This window comes from Dreissena polymorpha, chromosome 14 (genome assembly GCF_020536995.1).
Source record: "Dreissena polymorpha isolate Duluth1 chromosome 14, UMN_Dpol_1.0, whole genome shotgun sequence".
Taxonomy (NCBI): domain Eukaryota; kingdom Metazoa; phylum Mollusca; class Bivalvia; order Myida; family Dreissenidae; genus Dreissena; species Dreissena polymorpha.
Window position 1 is genome coordinate 4,495,442 of NC_068368.1, and position 17,829 is coordinate 4,513,270.

Sequence of the window (17,829 nt, forward strand, 5' to 3'; positions counted from 1 at the left end):
CCTTTATAGAATAAAGAAAATTTGCTTATAATAATTATAAAATGATTTGAAACTCTTTGTGAGAACACATCATTCAAATAACAGAAAAATCAACGCTAAGTATAGTACATTATGTCAATGGATTTTATTTTATAAGTTACAACTCTGACATTGTTACAAATTTATTTATTTATTTTTAATTACGTTTTTGTTTGGTGCACAGATTTTGTCCAGTTTTTGAAGGAATGTTAAAATGAACTGGATGTGTATAAAACAAATAAAATAATACACTTTTCGACTAATAAATGTACTTTAACAGATCATGCAAGCGAACGCTTGATGGCGCGCTCCTCATATATATCATTGACTCAGCAAATCATACACGTATTTTTACAAATGTAAACACATTTAATGGCATTCGAGTTTCATTTTAGGAGACAACCGAGGTCTTAAAGGAACATTTCAACGAGTGCAAGTAGATTCTATAGGCGTGACGCATGATATTCGCCTTCTTTAAGTAACATAACGTTTAAAGGAAAAAATATTAAGCGGCGTTATAATATCATTAGAATGTATATATCTTGTTAGCATTAACTATATCTTGGGCACTCTTTCAGGAACATTTAATATGTTGTTTAATAAGTTATTAAATTGGCACATTTATTAATTATATTTAAGTTAATTTCATTTTCAAGTGCAAAGCGGTTTCATATAAGGTGTTTGGTTATAACTCTTGTCTTAGAGCTAAAATCACTAGACATATCACAATGCAGTTGTTAAATGCTACATGTATTTGTTATTAATCGAACGAATTGGAAATTATATATTAGACACCTTGCACTTTACCGTTCCATAAGATTAAAACATTTTTTAAATTCTATTATGCGAGGTGACGTTAAAAGTAAAACATAGGGACATTTTAGCAGCCGCCGCCGATTATTGTGTCCTTAAATTGTCATGCGGGTCTAACGGGTAATACAAATAAAAATACGGGACTCAGGGGTCGGGGTATTGCAGCTCTTAAAATGTAAGGAACTCCCCAATGATAATAGGATTAAAACGAATTTGTTTTTTTTTGTAAAATAAGTACTGAATTTACATAGCATAGGGGCAAAGAACAAGAAGTGTCATAAGAGGCTAATTATAGCCCTATCTAATCGGCTGGATCGGCATGAAATACCGGTACGTTGAAAAACCTTTCGATGTCAAGATTATGATCATTTCATATTGGAAAAATACAATACCTGGAAAAACAACTGAAAATATTCACGTCTCTGTCCCTTACGGGCGTGTCTTATGTAAGGGAGAAAAATTCGCGCAAAAAGCCACTAAAGAGTTACCTTCCCAAGACAGCATCACATCCCGCAAACGCCACTCGTTTTTCGTTTTTCGTATACCATTTTTTCAAACCAAGAACGGTAAACGACATCAAACAATCAGTTCCAATTTTCAAACTTTTATTTTTGTCATATGAATTGAAACAAAATATGAACAGGGAAATCAATTTCGTTTTTTGTTTTATAATAAGTACAACGAAAAAGATATAAAGAAGTTCATTTTGTTTTCGTATTTTGTTTAAGTTTCAGTTATTAGAAAATCTGAATATGAACTTATATGCGTTGATTTTTGTGTTTCGTTGTTTCGAATGTTAAATGAAAAAGGAAAAGACGGTATATACACGGACCTATATGCTATCAAATTGTTTTGTATATCAGTTCATCTAGAAAACAATTAGTTTAAGCATATTTCTTTCTTTTGGCAAATACAGTGTACCTCAATCATGCACAATATAATCATTATAAGAAAAGGATTGAATGGAAAGAAATAATTCTTATAGTCTCTCTCCTTGCAGTAGTATTTACGCAATACATTGGGGTGCTTTAAGACATACATTGAATATGCCAGAAATAAGAATTATACATAATACATATAGAAAGTGAAGAAAGGGAAAATTAAGGATGAGAGAATTGATTGCTCATGCAAGGACTAGAACATAAGGCAGCAGCAAAAACGAATAAATTAAAAACAATTAAAACTCCAGAAACTATCAAGAGAGATATTGTTGTTCTTATCCACTAATCCACAAACTGTAAACATAATTGAAACTGGGATCACAACCTTAAAACGTATGACCTTCAATGTCATGGTTAGTTGGTCATGAATGAAGTGCTCAAACCAGTGATGCAATCATAGCAGTAAAGAGTACATGGTTTAAATCAGTCAATGAAACTGTATTATTATAATAATTGTGTTTTTTATGTAAGTGATTTTGCAATTATTAAAAAAAAATGTTGAAAACATTGATCAAGATTAAAATATGTAGACAAGTATTATACTTTTAGCATGGAAAGATTAATTTTTCAAAAAAATTATCTGACAAATTCTAGGGATTAATATGAAATATATCTAATATTTTTCAGAATTAATTATAGCTTGAATTAAAAAATATAACAATAATACTATTTGCACCATATTTATACATTTAAAACATAAATAAACCAGTAATTACTATATAACACCCATCTTATATATTGTTAGTTTAAATGACCATTTTAATCAATATATAATTTGTTTAATTGGTTATAGATCAAATGTTAAAAGACCATTCAGTTTTTAAAGGGGAGAAAATAAATATAGGTTACAAAACCTTGGCTTTGAACAAAGCTTCTGCTGTCCTTTGTACAACATGTATGCAACTTTCTACCTGGGGAAGTTAACAGGACACTACTAGTGCCTAACCGAGCTATAGCAGTTGTAACTGGAATTATGACAGGAACATTGACAGAATGACAACTGAAGTGGTTATTGTGTAGTTTACTGCAAAGTTTGGTAAAAACTGGCCTCCCTGACTTGAAACTTAAATGAAATTAACAACATTTTTTTTTACAATTGAAGTGGTTATAGTGCGGTTTTCTGGTCAGTTCGGAAATAACTGGCCCCTGAATACTTGAAAATCAAATGAATTGAATAATACTTTCTAGCTCACCTGAGCACATGGTGTTCATAATGAGCTTTAAGGTTACAGTGATGGTCTGTGAATTAAAAAAAAAAGAAATAAACAGAATGAAAATGTACTTAAATAATTTGTTATAAAATGCAATATGTTTTCCTTCAAATTGGGTTACTAGAAAAGACTTGAATAATGGAAGAGCAAGTACTTGATTTAAATTATTTAAATTAAACAGTTAAAAAGCTATCAGCAAAATTAAGGAGACACATTAGAAATTTAGTCATCTCGAGCTTTTTAAAAACTTTGTTTGAACTTTTAGAAACAATACCGAAATAAGCTATTTAAACTCTTGAGTATTGGTAAGAGCTAGTAGAGACTGCTGCGTGGGTAGAACCAGTCCGTAAGAGCTAGTAGAGACTGCTGCGTGGGTAGAACCAGTCCGTAAGAGCTAGTAGAGACTGCTGCGTGGGTAGAACCAGTCCGTAAGAGCTAGTAGAGACTGCTGCGTGGGTAGAACCAGTCCGTAAGAGCTAGTAGAGACTGCTGCGTGGGTAGAACCAGTCCTTTTGTACGATTATAATTATTTAAAAGTGTATGTTTTTATATTGAACTTAAATAATGAGCCTGCTGTACAGTGCTTAGGGATTTTGAGATGAAAAAAGTCAATTATATAGATGAACAAAAGACTGTATAGTGTGCACAACTATAGTGCTTGGTTGAAATTTTCACAAATGTATAATCTCAAATCTAAAATGTTATAATAAAAAAATCATAAATTATATGTGATGCCTTTGTTGGCAGGAAAACTAGCTCTTACTTGAGCGCAAATGCATATACGAGTTTTATTTAGAGCAGATATATGTGTGGGTTAAACAAGACGTTACTAAATCACACATGTTAAAGGCATAATTTTTATGGGTAGAACCAGTTCTTACTTAACCATGCGGGCATGTTACAGTTTTATCCCTTTACCACTTAGATACATATTTTTATGCATTTGTAGTCCATTAGAAAGTTAAATTTAATTAAAGACCTTTCTTACTAGATTCAAGTTTTATAGGCTTCATTTCCAACCCTAAGATACTTATGAGCAGCAAACAGCATAAGACCTGAAGGGACTGCGAGTTACTCACTGGCTGTTCTGGTTTTATGCTGTTTGCACATAGCCATTTTCACTTTGCTTCTGAGTGGGACAGAATTAAATGGTGCAAGAACAAGATCTTTATTCAGCACACAACAGGGACTTGTAAGAGACTTATTTTTTAATTGATTTAAATTGTTATAAACAAGCTTTTGTATATGGGTCACTTTCAAAACAAGCAGATTTGAGTTACATGTTAATTTGTTAGAAGATCCAAAACTGTTTGTTGTGTGTTAAACCGTTGTATCTGAATCAAATTTCTGTATCAGATCAGATAGTTTACTCGATATTTCATTTAAGGATTATTTTCAAAACAAGCAGAATTGAGTTACAATTTCACTTGTTATGAAATCCTATATTGATGGATGAGAGTCAAAGAATTTTATCTGACTAAAATGTCTGTACCAGATTAGATAGTTTTAACACTTTACCCTTTGCATGCTGGGAAATTTGTCGTCTGCAAAAATGTCGTCTGCTGAATTTCTAAAATTAGCATTTTCTTTGATTTTTTTCAAAGAATACTATCGGAATAGCAAACAGTTTGGATCCTGATGAGACACAGTTTGGATCCTGATGAGACGCCACGTTCTGTGGCATCTCATCTGGATCCAACCTGTTTGCAAAGGCCTTCAAAATTCAGTTCCCGCACTGAAAGGGTTAAGCTCGCTGTAATTTAACAATTTCACTTTATTTTTAGGAAAAGTATCAGCCCTCCTATGAATGTACAGTACTAACGGAGGTATGGCAAGACTTTTGATCTTTTGTCATTGAAATTAATTGTTCATCCTTGTATTATTAATAAATAAAAAACTAAAAACTATATAATTATTATATATATTATGTATATGCCACCCCACCTAACTGACAAGAATTTTAGAGTGTATCATATGTTATCTATTGATCAATAAAAATTCTATGTTGATTAACCGCACACGAGAATAAATTAAGTTCACTAGTCAGGGCTTTTTTTCCTTCTTTGGGACCCGCCGAAAATCGGCCCTTTCCCCTGAGATTTTTTTTTCCCCTCAGCAGGTAAATTTTCCCCCAGACTTCAATTTTTTCCCCGAATTTTTTTTTTTTTTTTTTTTTTTTTTTTTAACTTTAAATACATAAGTTAACCTGATCCAGTGTAGAAAATATAACATATTGCATAATTAAATTATCTGTTGCCTTAATTTTGTTTTAAAAACAGCAAAATATGTTGAATTGATTATTTAAGACTTTCCTTATTTTCCCCAAAATCCGGCGTTTCGCGTGATTTTTTCCCCCAAAATCCGGCATTTTGCGCGATTTTTTCCCCCTCAAAAAAGGCCAGGCCCTTTCCCCAAAATCAGATAAAAAACCCTGCTAGTTAGCAATAAAGGTCAGTTTATAAACCTTGGAATACCCCAGGCATAATCGTTTGATGTCCACATAGTTTTGCATGGAAATTCCAGCCAAGCTAATGTATTTTTATGGATTTCGTCATAAGATGACAAAAAAGACTTGGACTTTTTTATGTGCCCTGTAGGGTGGCATATAGCATTTGCACTGTCTGTCCATCCTTCCGTCGTCCGAAAACTTTAACATTGGCCATAACTTTTGCAAAATTGAAGATAGCAACTTGATATTTGGCATTCATGTGTATCTCATGGAGCTGCACATTTTGAGTGGTGTAAGGTCAAGGTCAAGTTCATCCTTTAAGGTCAAAGGTCAAATATATGGCTTCAAAGTGGTGCAGTAGGGGGCATTGTGTTACTGACAAACACATCTCTTGATTTTTAGCTCGGCTGTTTTCGGAGAAAACCCGTGGTATTATCATAGCCAGCTTGTTCGCCGTATGCGTCGTGCTAAAACCTTAACATTTGCTCTAAAATCAAAGTGCTTCCACCTACAACTTTGAAACTTTATATGTAGATGCACCTGGATGAGTTCTACACGCCACACCCATTTTTTGGGTCACTAGGTCAAAGGTCAAGGTCACTGTGACCTCTAATATAAAACTTTAACATAGGCTCTAAAGTCAAAGTGCTTCCACCTACAACTTTGAAACTTCATATGTAGATGCACCTTGATGAGTTTTACACGCCACACCCATTTTTGGGTCACTAGGTCAAAGGTCAAGGTCACTGTGACCACTAATATAAAACTTTAACATAGGCTCTAAAATCAAAGTGCTTCCACCTACAACTTTGAAACTTCATATGTAGATGCACCTTGATGAGTTCTACACGCCACACCCATTTTTGGGTCACTAGGTCAAAGGTCAAGGTCACTGTGACCTCTAATATAAAACTTTAACATAGTCTCTAAAATCAAAGTGCTTCCACCTACAACTTTGAAACTTCATATGTAGATGCACCTTGATGAGTTCAACGCCACACCCATTTTTGGGTCAATAGGTCAAAGGTCAAGGTCACTGTGACCTCTAAAAAAAAATATTCTGACAAGCTTTCGCAGCCGAGCGTGGCACCCGTTATGCGGTGCTCTTGTTACTTGATGGAACTTGCAGATTCTTTTTGTTACTGTCAAGACCTTTAATTTGGTAGTCCAGGGCAGTTGGGTTACCGTAAATGTCCTTTGCTGGATTTTTTGCTCCAAAAGGTCTCACTACTGCTGATGCAGCTTAAATTTTCCTTTGTTGTACCCCTAACAGGAGTGGTTATTTTGGAGTCTCTCATTTTGTCGATTTAAGGTACCAATTGAGCAGGTTATTCAAGCAAGCTCTACCAGGAATGGGCTGACCCCCACTGGATCCTTTGGCAGTCTTGCACAGGGCTTCAAGGAACAGGGGTAAGAGTAACATAGCTTTATTGTACGGATGCTTTTAAAAAAATATGCATTTTTATATTGACTTAACGTGAATGGAGGGCACATTGTACCCTACATATTCAAGTGATTCCACGGTATATTATTGTACATTTTAGGGTTGGCTCCACACCAAAGTCTGCCCCAAAGATTCCAGCTGGCATGGACCAGTGGAGATGGCGGAACCAACAATCCTGGTATGTATCTGTTCCCTCCCCCTCCCCTCCCCCTTTCCCCCATCCCGTAGGCCCCTTTTAATGAGTGGTCGTTTCTAGTACTTAACAGTCTTTCCTGATAATAATAATGATAGTTATAATACTAATATTTAGCTTTCTTTTCAAGAAATACAGTACACAAAAAACAAAGTATGTATCCCTGTTGCCTTTGTAAATCTTTTGATAAGGTTTGAACTTGACGTCATTTTTTAATTATTTATGGTTAGTTATATTTGCAAGGATTAAATAATTTAATTCGTACCTTAGTCATGTGACTTGTTTAGATCTACACATATCTTGTGTTATGCTTTTTTCATATAAAACGTGATTTTACTTTTTCTTTGTCTGACATTGGACTTGTTTGAATTATTAATAGGTTATTTTAACATTGATAATTCTGTTCTTCGTCTCGAAAAGCAATAATGTTAGAATTGTTACAGACGTATTATGAATTGAACTAGCTATTGGAAAACCCCTTTAATATTGGGGTACAAACAAAGCGTAATATTCCTTTAAAAATCACATACCATTTCAACAATTCTTATGTAAAAGAAACCTCCTATTGTGAATAGGATAAAATTGGCCAGCATTATTTCACGGCCCTTAATCACAGGCGCCACCTCTTTTATGCGATGCATTAATAAATGAGCAAATTCTACTTCAGAGGTGGCGATAAGGACCGGATGTTTTAAAATTTCAGATATAATTCTATAGATTGAGTAAGTTGTATATGTTTTTGCAACATATTTCACATCATTTAAAAAAATCGGACAATGTATTGCGATTCAGCAAAGATTAATTCATCCAAAAATGTTCCAAAACATGCAATCACAACCCATTTTGAAACGTGGGGACCTACATAAGTTGTGTCATAGGAGTTTCTTTTTAAAGCAAATCAATGTATTTTGCCTGATAAACGGCAGTGTAATTGTTTCGAGGGACAAGTTTGTTTGTTTTTTCAAAATCTAGCACAGTTCAGGATAAGTTCATCACTTATATGTGTACACTTAGTTTTTGCCCTGTCTGTTGGTTGGTCTGTCTGTCTGTCTGTTTGTCTGTCTGTCTGTTTGCCCCAACTTTAACATTTTGCAATAACTTTTGCTATATTGAAGATAGCAACTTCATATTTGGCATGCATGTGTATCTCATGAAGCTGCACATGTTGAGTGGTGAAAGGTCAAGGTCATCCTTCAAGGTCAGAGGTCAAATATATGTGGCCAAAATCGCTCATTTTATGAATACTTTTGCAATATTGAAAATAGCAACTTGATATTTGGCATGCATGTGTATCTCATGGAGCTGCACATTTTGAGTGGTGAAAGGTCAAGGTCATCCTTCAAGGTCAGAGTTAAAATATATGTGGCCCAAATCGCTTTTTTTATGAATACTTTTGCGATATTGAAGATAGCAACTTGATATTTGGCATGCATGTGTATCTCATGGAGCTGCACATTTTGAGTGGTGAAAGGTCAAGGTCAAGTTCATCCTTCAAGGTCAGAGTTAAAATATATGTGGCCCAAATCGCTTTTTTTATGAATACTTTTGCGATATTGAAGATAGCAACTTGATATTTGGCATGCATGTGTATCTCATGGAGCTGCACATTTTGAGTGGTGAAAGGTCAAGGTCAAGGTCATTCTTCAAGGTCAGAAGTCAAATATATGTGGCCCAAATCGCTAAATTTATGAATACTTCTGCGATATTGAAGATAGCAACTTGATATTTGGCATGCATGTGTATCTCATGGAGCTGCACATTTTGAGTGGTGAAAGGTCAAGGTCATCCTTCAAGGTCAAATATATGGGTCAAAATTGCGCATGTAATGTCACTTCTGCAATATTGAAGCTAGCAATTTTATATTTGAAATGCGTGTGTATCTCAAGGAGCTGCACATTTCGATTGGTGAAGGGTCAAGGTCAAGGTCATCCTACAAGGTCAAACATCATATAGGGGGACATTGTGTTTCACAAACACATCTTGTTGAATTTATTCTGTTGAATTTATTCTTCATGTTTTGGTATTCATTGTAATTGAAGAGTGTAGTCTTAATTATTAATTTGTAAGGATACTTTGTGGAGTATGTATGATTGTTAAAAAAGTATAATATTTCTCCTAAACTGTTATTGTTATAATAAGAAACCTGTCATAATAATGTTTTGAGGAATAATTTTCTTAACATATTTTTTGTATCTGACCTTTTTTTCTTGTAAAATGCGAACATCTCTTATTTTGAAAGTCATTCTACGACTTGCACATTTATTTTAACATCATCTATCTGCAAATGATGATGTAAAATACAATGTACCAAATGTCACCTGCTTCTAAATGCAGCATGCAAATCCTTTTGTAACATGTTTCTTTGAACGTTAAATCAATAAATAAATGAAACATATTCATGAAAATTGAGAATTAAGTGCTTAGACCAATACAATACAATTTTGAACACATACATGTATTTTCTGTTATGCCATTTAAGAACTGATTAAACTTGCTGTGAAATTTATTATTCAAATTAATAACCATGTAAAAGTAAGAATGTGAACAATAAGCTATTGATAATAGAATTTAAGAAATGCAATGTAAATAAGCCAATTATCATAGTTGTATGTTGTGATACTCACCAGTTGAAATTGTATTAAATATGAATCAGGGTTGTCATTATATATTGAATCAATCCAATTTCATATGAACATTGGCAATTTGCCACAGTGGTCTTAAAAGGGGTTGAGAAAGAATTTAAGAGATAAATCTAATTTCAGTTCCTTAAAAATACTGTAGCTGATTCTAACCTTGTTACTAAGAAATCACAATGTGTGCCTCTGTCTGTGTGTCAATCCGCCCATCTGTCTGTTGACACAAACTAGTCTGCTAATTCTTCCACAACGTACAACATCTGAAACTTTCATTTCTTCACTTCCTTATGGTATGAAGTTTTGCATATGAGATTGTTTTGTCTTCTAAAAAATGACAAAAGTTGCTCATCTTTTTTTTCAACAATAACATCATGCTACATGTCATGACATTCAGCATCAGTGGGTGATCTTTGCAGTTTTTGTGGTAGCATTTTGTTTTGAACTGGTTTTCCTGGTTATTAGGATGGGATTTGGCTGGTGGTTTGTTTCATAGTGATGGGGTTTGGCATTTAGTGTCATAGTGATGGGGTTTGGCAGTTAGTGTCATAGTGATGGGGTTTGGCAGGTGATTTGTTTCATAGTGATGAGGTTTGGGGGGGTTGTTTCATAGTGATGGGGTTTGGCATTTAGTGTCATAGTGATGGGGTTTGGCAGTAAGTGTCATAGTGATGGGGTTTGGCAGGTGATTTGTTTCATAGTGATGAGGTTTGGGGGGGGGGTTGTTTCATAGTAATGGGTTTTGGGGGTGGTTTGTTTCATAGTGATGGGGTTGGGGGTGGTTTGTTTCATAGTGATGGGTTTGGGGGGTGGTTTGTTTCACAGTGATGGGGTTTGGGGTGGTTTGTTTCATAGTGATGGGGTTTGGGGGAAGGTTTGTTTCATAGTGATGGGGCTTGTCGGGTGGTTTGTTTCATAGTGATGGGCTTTGGTGGGTGATTTGTTTCATAGTGTTCCCATGGACCAATCTTAAGGAAACTTTGATCAAGCAAGTGTGCATGCAGACCTGGGTTGGGATTGTATTTGTGCCTACACTGTATTTGGGTCAAGGTCAATCTTACTAGTAACATTACAATGGCTTCCACTCAATTACTTGAGTTTCAGCTAAAGTTGAAACCTTTCCTAAAGACCTAGCTGGAGATTGCATTTGGGGTCAGGTCAAGGTCAATTATACTAAAAATGCAATGTTTGTTTTGTTAATAACTTGAGTTAGGATGGGATGTATTACAGTGAATTATGTGTGTATATTGGTCACATGGAGCCCTAACTAAGGTCTTCAGTTATTATAATGCCCCGGAAGGAGGGCATATAGTGATCGGACTGTCCGTCCGTCTGTCCGTCACACTTTGCATTTAGGTTTCGAAAAATGCTCATAACTTCTATGTCGCTTCAGATAGCAATTTCATATTTGGCATGCATGTGTATATGGACAAGGCCTTTCCATACGCACCAAATTTTGACCCCTGTGACCTTGACCTTTAACTTAGGGTCCGCGTTTAGGTTTAGAAAAATTCTCATTACTTCTATCAAGCGTTTATAGGGGGCATAAGTCATCCTATGGTGACAGCTCTTGTTTGTATTAGGGTCTAATGGGGAAGAGTCAAGGTCATGGTTCCTTATCCTTATCCCACTTAGAAGCAAAGTGAAAATGGCTGTGTGCAAACAGGATAAAACCAGAACAGCCTTCGAGTAACTCGCAGCCTGTTAATGTTTTATGCTGTTTGCTGCTCATCAGTATCTTAGGGTTTGAACTGAAACCTTTAAAACTTGAATGTAGTCAGAAAGGCCTTTAGTTGAATTTAACTTTCAAAGGGACTTCAAATGCGTCAAAATATGTATCTAAGTGGTAAAGAGTTAAAACAGAGCAACAGATTCTTCTCAGTTACTTAAGTTTGGATGGAGAAGTTTGTGTGTAGGTCTCTTGGGATTTCACAATTGTGTTTAAATTAAATTTAATCTAATGATGAAATGTTAATTGATTAAAAATACTTAATTGGATTTGCCATCAGTTTCTAATGACAACCCTGTTAATGTGTTCTAACAAGTCAACTTTTCTTTCAGTCGTTCTGCCCAGATTGCCTGGCCGAGGCCTTTTTACTTTTTCTTGTATATAAAACATCCCTTTTCATTATGCACTTTAGCTCTCCCACAAATGGTACAGAGGTACAGACGAACAGTCATGACAAAGGGCGCAGGTGTGTATCAAAAAGCGGCAGTCCACAAGATGCAGCTTGGCTGCAATGGTTCTTTATGGATGTGTGACTAATTTGAAAACTTAAGTGCAAATCAATAAAATAATTATGATGTTGTAATTGCTCAACTTATGGTGTCTGAATGCAACAGCTGACTGTGCCAATGGCAGGGTTGTCATTAGTAACAGATTGCTGATCAAAGTTATTGAATTAGTAACTAAAAAAATACTTTTCTGAAATCAAAAATGGCCCAGCTGGGATATTGTGATTGTGACACGAGTTAGTGGTCCTTTACAAAGATTGTTTCTTACATTCCCGTGGGTTTAAATTTGGCCATGCCCCATTACACAGGTGAGCTATCTAGGGCCATCTTGGCCCTCTTGTTAAGGAATTTGTTGTCACTTATTTTAAATTTTAATATTATTATCACATGTTTCAAATGTTATAAAATGACAATCCTGCTATTGATTTAATCGGCATGTACACTAATTTATATTCTGTTTGTACCTAGCGCATTCGGACATGGATGTTTAAAAAAAGGATTTCCTTAAATAGAAATGATTTTTAGTGAAATAAAGCTTATGATTAATGGAATGAATTTAAATTTCAATTGATCCTTGCTCAAGGAAAAAGGGGTTTAATGCACGAGCATTATGTGTCATCACAAAGTAGCTTGCGCAGTCTGATTTTTAGTATCTCAATTTCTTGAATGCAGGCGACACCATACTGCATAGTTGATCTTAGTTCTGGTTATCCACAATCATTGACTGCATATGTTTTTGCTCTGAGAACATATTATCTGATTGGAAACAAAAATCAAATTTGCAAAGAAACACCTCATTCTTATATTATAGCCTAAGTGCAGTTAATTGGACCTGTTTATCTGGTTTCAGGCCAACCACCCCTCTTGAGAAGAAGTGTGAACCCACGTCCCCGTTCGCGACAGACAGTCTGGCAAATGAACTGGTGAGTTCACTAGGAAGAAAGATCATTTCTTCTTCTCCTCCTAATTTGTTGTTACTGCATTTGTATCATTTTAAAGAAAACTGTTGAAGATAATGATTTGACTGTAGTAGAACAAAGTGATGCTTTAACAAAAGTGTTCAAAGCATAAGGAAGGATTAAGTACGCTTTATGATTTATTTCATTCCCGTGCCAAAGGCGAGGTGATATGGAATTGGTGTTGTCCATCCATACGTCCATTGGTTCATTTATTGCAAAAATTATTTTTTGCGAGGGATATCAGTTCAACGAATTTGCTTGTTTGAATAAATATGGGGTAAAAAGCTTTAATCAAGCTTGCGGGTGTACCAAGCAATAAACGGGTATGTATTGGAAATAATTGTTCATTTGTTGATGTGGTACCAAAGTGTTGACATTATCTTTCTATCAACTTTTTACTTCTTCTTTATATTAGTATACAAATTGGAGTGTTTGTATACAGTTATGTATATCTATGCTAACATGTATGATCACTTAATGAGAAATGTTTGCCGTCAGGCACCTTATTATTTGAATCCTGTTCAACCATTTCCTTTACTAGCCTTTCTCACATTTCACTTTTTTTTCTGCACTCAAAACAGTGAAGTTAACCCTTTGTTGCGTTATTATGCCCCCCTTCGAAGAAGAGGGGGTATATTGCTTTGCTCATGTCGGTCAGTCGGTCGGTATGTCGGTCTGTCCACCAGGTGGTTTCCATCTGATAACTCAAGTTATTTATGACGGCGACACAATGGATATAATTCACAGTAAAGTCTTTTATAACGTTGTTTTAAATTTATTTCTTTTTATATAGTATTGTAATAGTAATAATACAATGTTATTGAATTTTATAACAACTTTAAATTTACACAGATTCAAAGTAAATAATTTTAATTCGGCGAAAAATCTAAATGTCTCTTTCAAGTCTAGCTGAATCTCTCTAATAGAAAATTTGACTTTCTTTTTAAAACTTTTATGATCGCTTTTTGTCCGTCGTGCGTCGTCCCTCATCAACATTTTGCCTTGTGAACACCTTAGAGGCCACATTTATTGTCTGCTCTTCATGAAATTTGGTCAGAACATTTATCCCATTGATACCTCGACTGAGTTCGAAACTGGGTCTTGCTGGGTCAAAAAAAAAGACAAACCTTGTGAACACTGTAGAAGATGCCCAATCTTCATGTAACTTTGTCAAAATGTTTGTCTAAATGATATGTTGGTTGAGTCCAAAAATGGTTCCGGTCCGTTGAAAAACATGGCCGCCAGGGTCGGGGCAGTATTCCTTATATGGCTATAGAGAAACCTTGTGAACACTCTAGAAGTCACAATTTTTTGCCCAATCATCATGAAACTTGGTCAAAACATTGGTTTCATTGATATCTCGGACAAGTTCAAAAATGGTCCTGATCGGTGAAAAAACATGGCCCCCAGGGGGAGGGGCAGTTTTCCTAATATGGCTATAGTAAAACCTTGTTAACACTCTAGCGGCCACATTTATTGTCCAATCTATATGAAATTTGGTCCGAAGATTGGTCTCAATTATATCTTCGATGAGTTCGAAAATGGTTACGTTTGCTTGAAAAACATGGCTGCCAAGGGGCGGGACATTTTTCCTTATATGGCTATATATGGCTATAGTAAAACCTTGTGAACACTCTAGAGGCCACATTTATTGTCCAATCTTCATGAAATTTAGTCAGAAGATTGGTCTTAATGATATCTTGAATGAGTTCAAAAATGGTTACGTTTGCTTGAAAAACATGGCTGCCAAGGGGCGGGGCATTTTTCCTTATATGGCTATAGTAAAATCTTGTTAACACTCTAGAGGCCACATTTATTGTCCGATCTTCATGAAACTTGGTCAGAAGATTCACCCCAATAATATCTTGGACGAGTTAAAAAATGATGCTGGTTGGTTGAAAAACATGGCTGCCAGGGGGCGGGGCATTTTTCCTTATATGGCTATTGTAAAGCCTTGTTAACACTCTAGAGGCCACATTTATTTTCCGATCTTCATGAAACTTGGTCAGAAGATTTTTCCTAATGATATCTTGTATGAGTTTCGAAAATGGTTTCGGTTGCTTAAAAAACATGGCCATCAGGGGGCGGGGCATTTTTCCTAATATGGCTATATATCGTGCTTTAGTAAAACCTTGTTAACACTCTAAAGGCCACATTTATTGTCTGATCGTCATGAAACTTTGTCAGAGGATTTGTTCCAATGATATTTTGGACAAGTTCAAAAGTGGTTCCAGTTGCTTGAAAAACATGGCCACCAGTGGGCTGGGCATTTTTCCTTATATGGACTTATGAATCTTCATGAAACTTTGTCAGTATATTTGTTTAAATGATATATCTTGGATGTGTATGCCAATAGTTCTGGTCTGTTGAAAAACGTGGCTGCCAGGGTGTTCACTAGTCATGAAAGTTGGTAAGAACATATTGTTCTAATGACATCTTGGGCTGCGCAGAACAGGTCAGTTCCTTTGAATCTCAGGTGAGCCTTTCAGGCCCTCTTGTTATACTAAATGGTTACCCTTGGAAAGGGTCTCCACAGCAAACATGATAATCATAGAGATGACCTACAAAATCTTAACCTTTTTGTTATGAAATGGGTCGACTTTTGTTGTTTTTTTTTGCTTTATTTGATTTTCTTCATTGTACTTAGTACTCTGATTGCTGTTATGTATAATCTTTGAGTTTCCGACAATGGGGTTTAATTTCATTATTCAAAACTTTCTTACATCTCAGGTCTGTTCTACAACAATGTTTTAGGTTTGAACTATTCGTTTTAGATGTCGACCCATCTTAATCAATGTGTTACGTTAAACCTTTACCACTTAGATACATGTACATATTTAACCCTTTACCACTTAGATACATATTTTGATGCATTTGTAGTCCCTTAGAAAGTTTAATTTAATTGAAGACCTTTCTTACCAGATTAAAGTTTTAAAGACCCTTAGATACTGATGAGCAGCAAACAGCATAAAACCTGAACAGACTGCAAGTTACTCTCAGGCTGTTTAGGTTTTATGCTGTTTGCATATAGCCATTTGCACTTAGCTGCTGTCGAGTGGGAAAGGGTTAAGTGTCTCTTAGTAATGGGGAGTATATTATGGTGCATACACATGTAACAACAAACCACAACAAATTGTGTTGCATTTGTTGTCAGCTCAAATTCTAACTCAGATTTTCTGATAATCCTCTTGAATATGTCTGCAAACTGGAACAGTCCAGCAGTCTCTGTTGAAAATCTCTGAATGAACTGCTTCTGTCTAATAATGTGAAAGGGATCTCTTTTGTTGTTGATATGAACCATTATAAATGGCCTGTGCTCTGTGAAAAGGGGGTTTAATGCATGTGCATAAAGTGTCGTCCCAGATTCCGCTGAAACTGGATTTTTGCTAAGAAAAGACTTTTTTTAAACAGGAAATATCATAAAGCGGAATGTGTGGTCCCTGATTAGCCTGTGCAGACTGCGGTGATGACACTTTACGCACATGCATTAAGCCCCTTTTTCACAGAGTGCGACTCATATGTATTGGTCAATATAAACGAGCCTCTCTCTGGGAAAACACTGGCTAATGCATGTGCTTCAAAATGTCGTCTCAGATTAGCCTGCGCAGTCGGCCTAAACTGGATGTTTGCTCAGAAGAGAAATCCTTTAAACGAAAAATTCCATAAAAGCATAAATAATCCTCCCTGATAAGCATGTGCTAAATGACACTTTAACTCTTTCCCATTTAGATATGTATTTAACTCTTTCCCATTTAGATACGTATTTAACTCTTTCCCATTTAGATACGTTTTTAACTATTTCCCATTTAGATACGTATTTAACTCTTTCCCATTTAGATACGTATTTAACTCTTTCCCATTTAGATACGTATTTTGACGCATTTGTATTCCCTTAGAAAGTTAAATTTTATTCAAGACCTTTCTTACTACATTCAAGTTTTAAAGGCTTCATTTCAAACCCTAGACACTGATGAGCTGCAAACGGCATAAAACCTGAACAGACTGCAAGTTACTCCCAGGCTGTTCTGGTTTTAGGCTGTTTGCACATAGCCCTTTGCACTTTGCTTCTGAATGGGAAAGGGTTTAGCATATGCATTAAACCCCATTTTCCCAGTGTAGGGCTCAAATAATTTTTTAAAGTATCAAATTCATCGAGTGGCATGATATAATATGTACATGATGTTTATAGGATGCTTAAAATATTTATTGGACTTAATACTTATGACGTATGTAAAAGGTAGATTTTGTTATAAATCTTTTTTGTTGCTCAAAGTTTAATGCAGTAAAGGTTGATTTTAGCTTACCTGTGAACAATGTGCTTATGGTGATTTTTTAATAAAATCACCTTTTGTTTTTTGTGTGTCATAGAGTGTTGTTAGCACTTTAGAGGCCACATTTATTGAAAAATCTTCATTACACTTGTTTACAACATTTTGTCACAATGGGAGCTGTGCAGATTTTTAAACTGAGTCAATTGAGGTTAAACAAATAGGTCAGTTGGTCAACTTAAAGAAAAAGCTTGTGAATACTCTAGTTGTCGTATTTTTAGATCACCTGAAAACAACCTTAGCTTTTGTGATCACCTTTAGTATATCGTGCGTCGCACTGAGTGTGTTGGCAACATAGCTTTGATAACACTCAATAGGCCACATTTATTGCCCAATTTTTGTGATACATGCTCGGAACATTTTTTCCAACGATGTCTGAGTCTAGTTTGAAACTGGGTAAAGTGGTATCAAAAAGCCGGTTTTTCCCAATGATCCCTTAGTCTAGTTTGAGATTGGGTCAAGTGGGATCAAAAAGCTTGTGAACACTCTACAGTTAACATTAATTACCAAACCTTCATGAAACTTTGTCAGAACATTAATTTTGTCCTTATGAATCTTGACTGAGTTTGAAAGTGGCTGGGGTCGGTTTGAAAAGGATTGCAGTC

At 35.4% G+C, this 17,829-nt stretch overlaps 1 protein-coding gene across 6 annotated transcripts in view; it reads left to right on the plus strand.

Moving 5' to 3' along the window:
- The window catches only part of LOC127857138 (transcription factor CP2-like), a 150,527-nt gene that overhangs the window by 119,139 nt on the left and 13,559 nt on the right, over nt 1–17,829 (plus strand). For 5 of the 6 annotated variants that reach the window (XM_052393511.1, XM_052393510.1, XM_052393513.1 and 2 more), the window contains 5 exons: nt 4,768–4,809; nt 6,745–6,842; nt 6,977–7,054; nt 11,844–11,897; nt 12,788–12,860. In XM_052393511.1, the coding sequence (XP_052249471.1) occupies nt 4,768–4,809; nt 6,745–6,842; nt 6,977–7,054; nt 11,844–11,897; nt 12,788–12,860 (345 nt within the window). The remainder of the gene's footprint in view (nt 1–4,767; nt 4,810–6,744; nt 6,843–6,976; nt 7,055–11,843; nt 11,898–12,787; nt 12,861–17,829) is intronic. The other variant, XM_052393515.1, reaches the window with a different exon arrangement.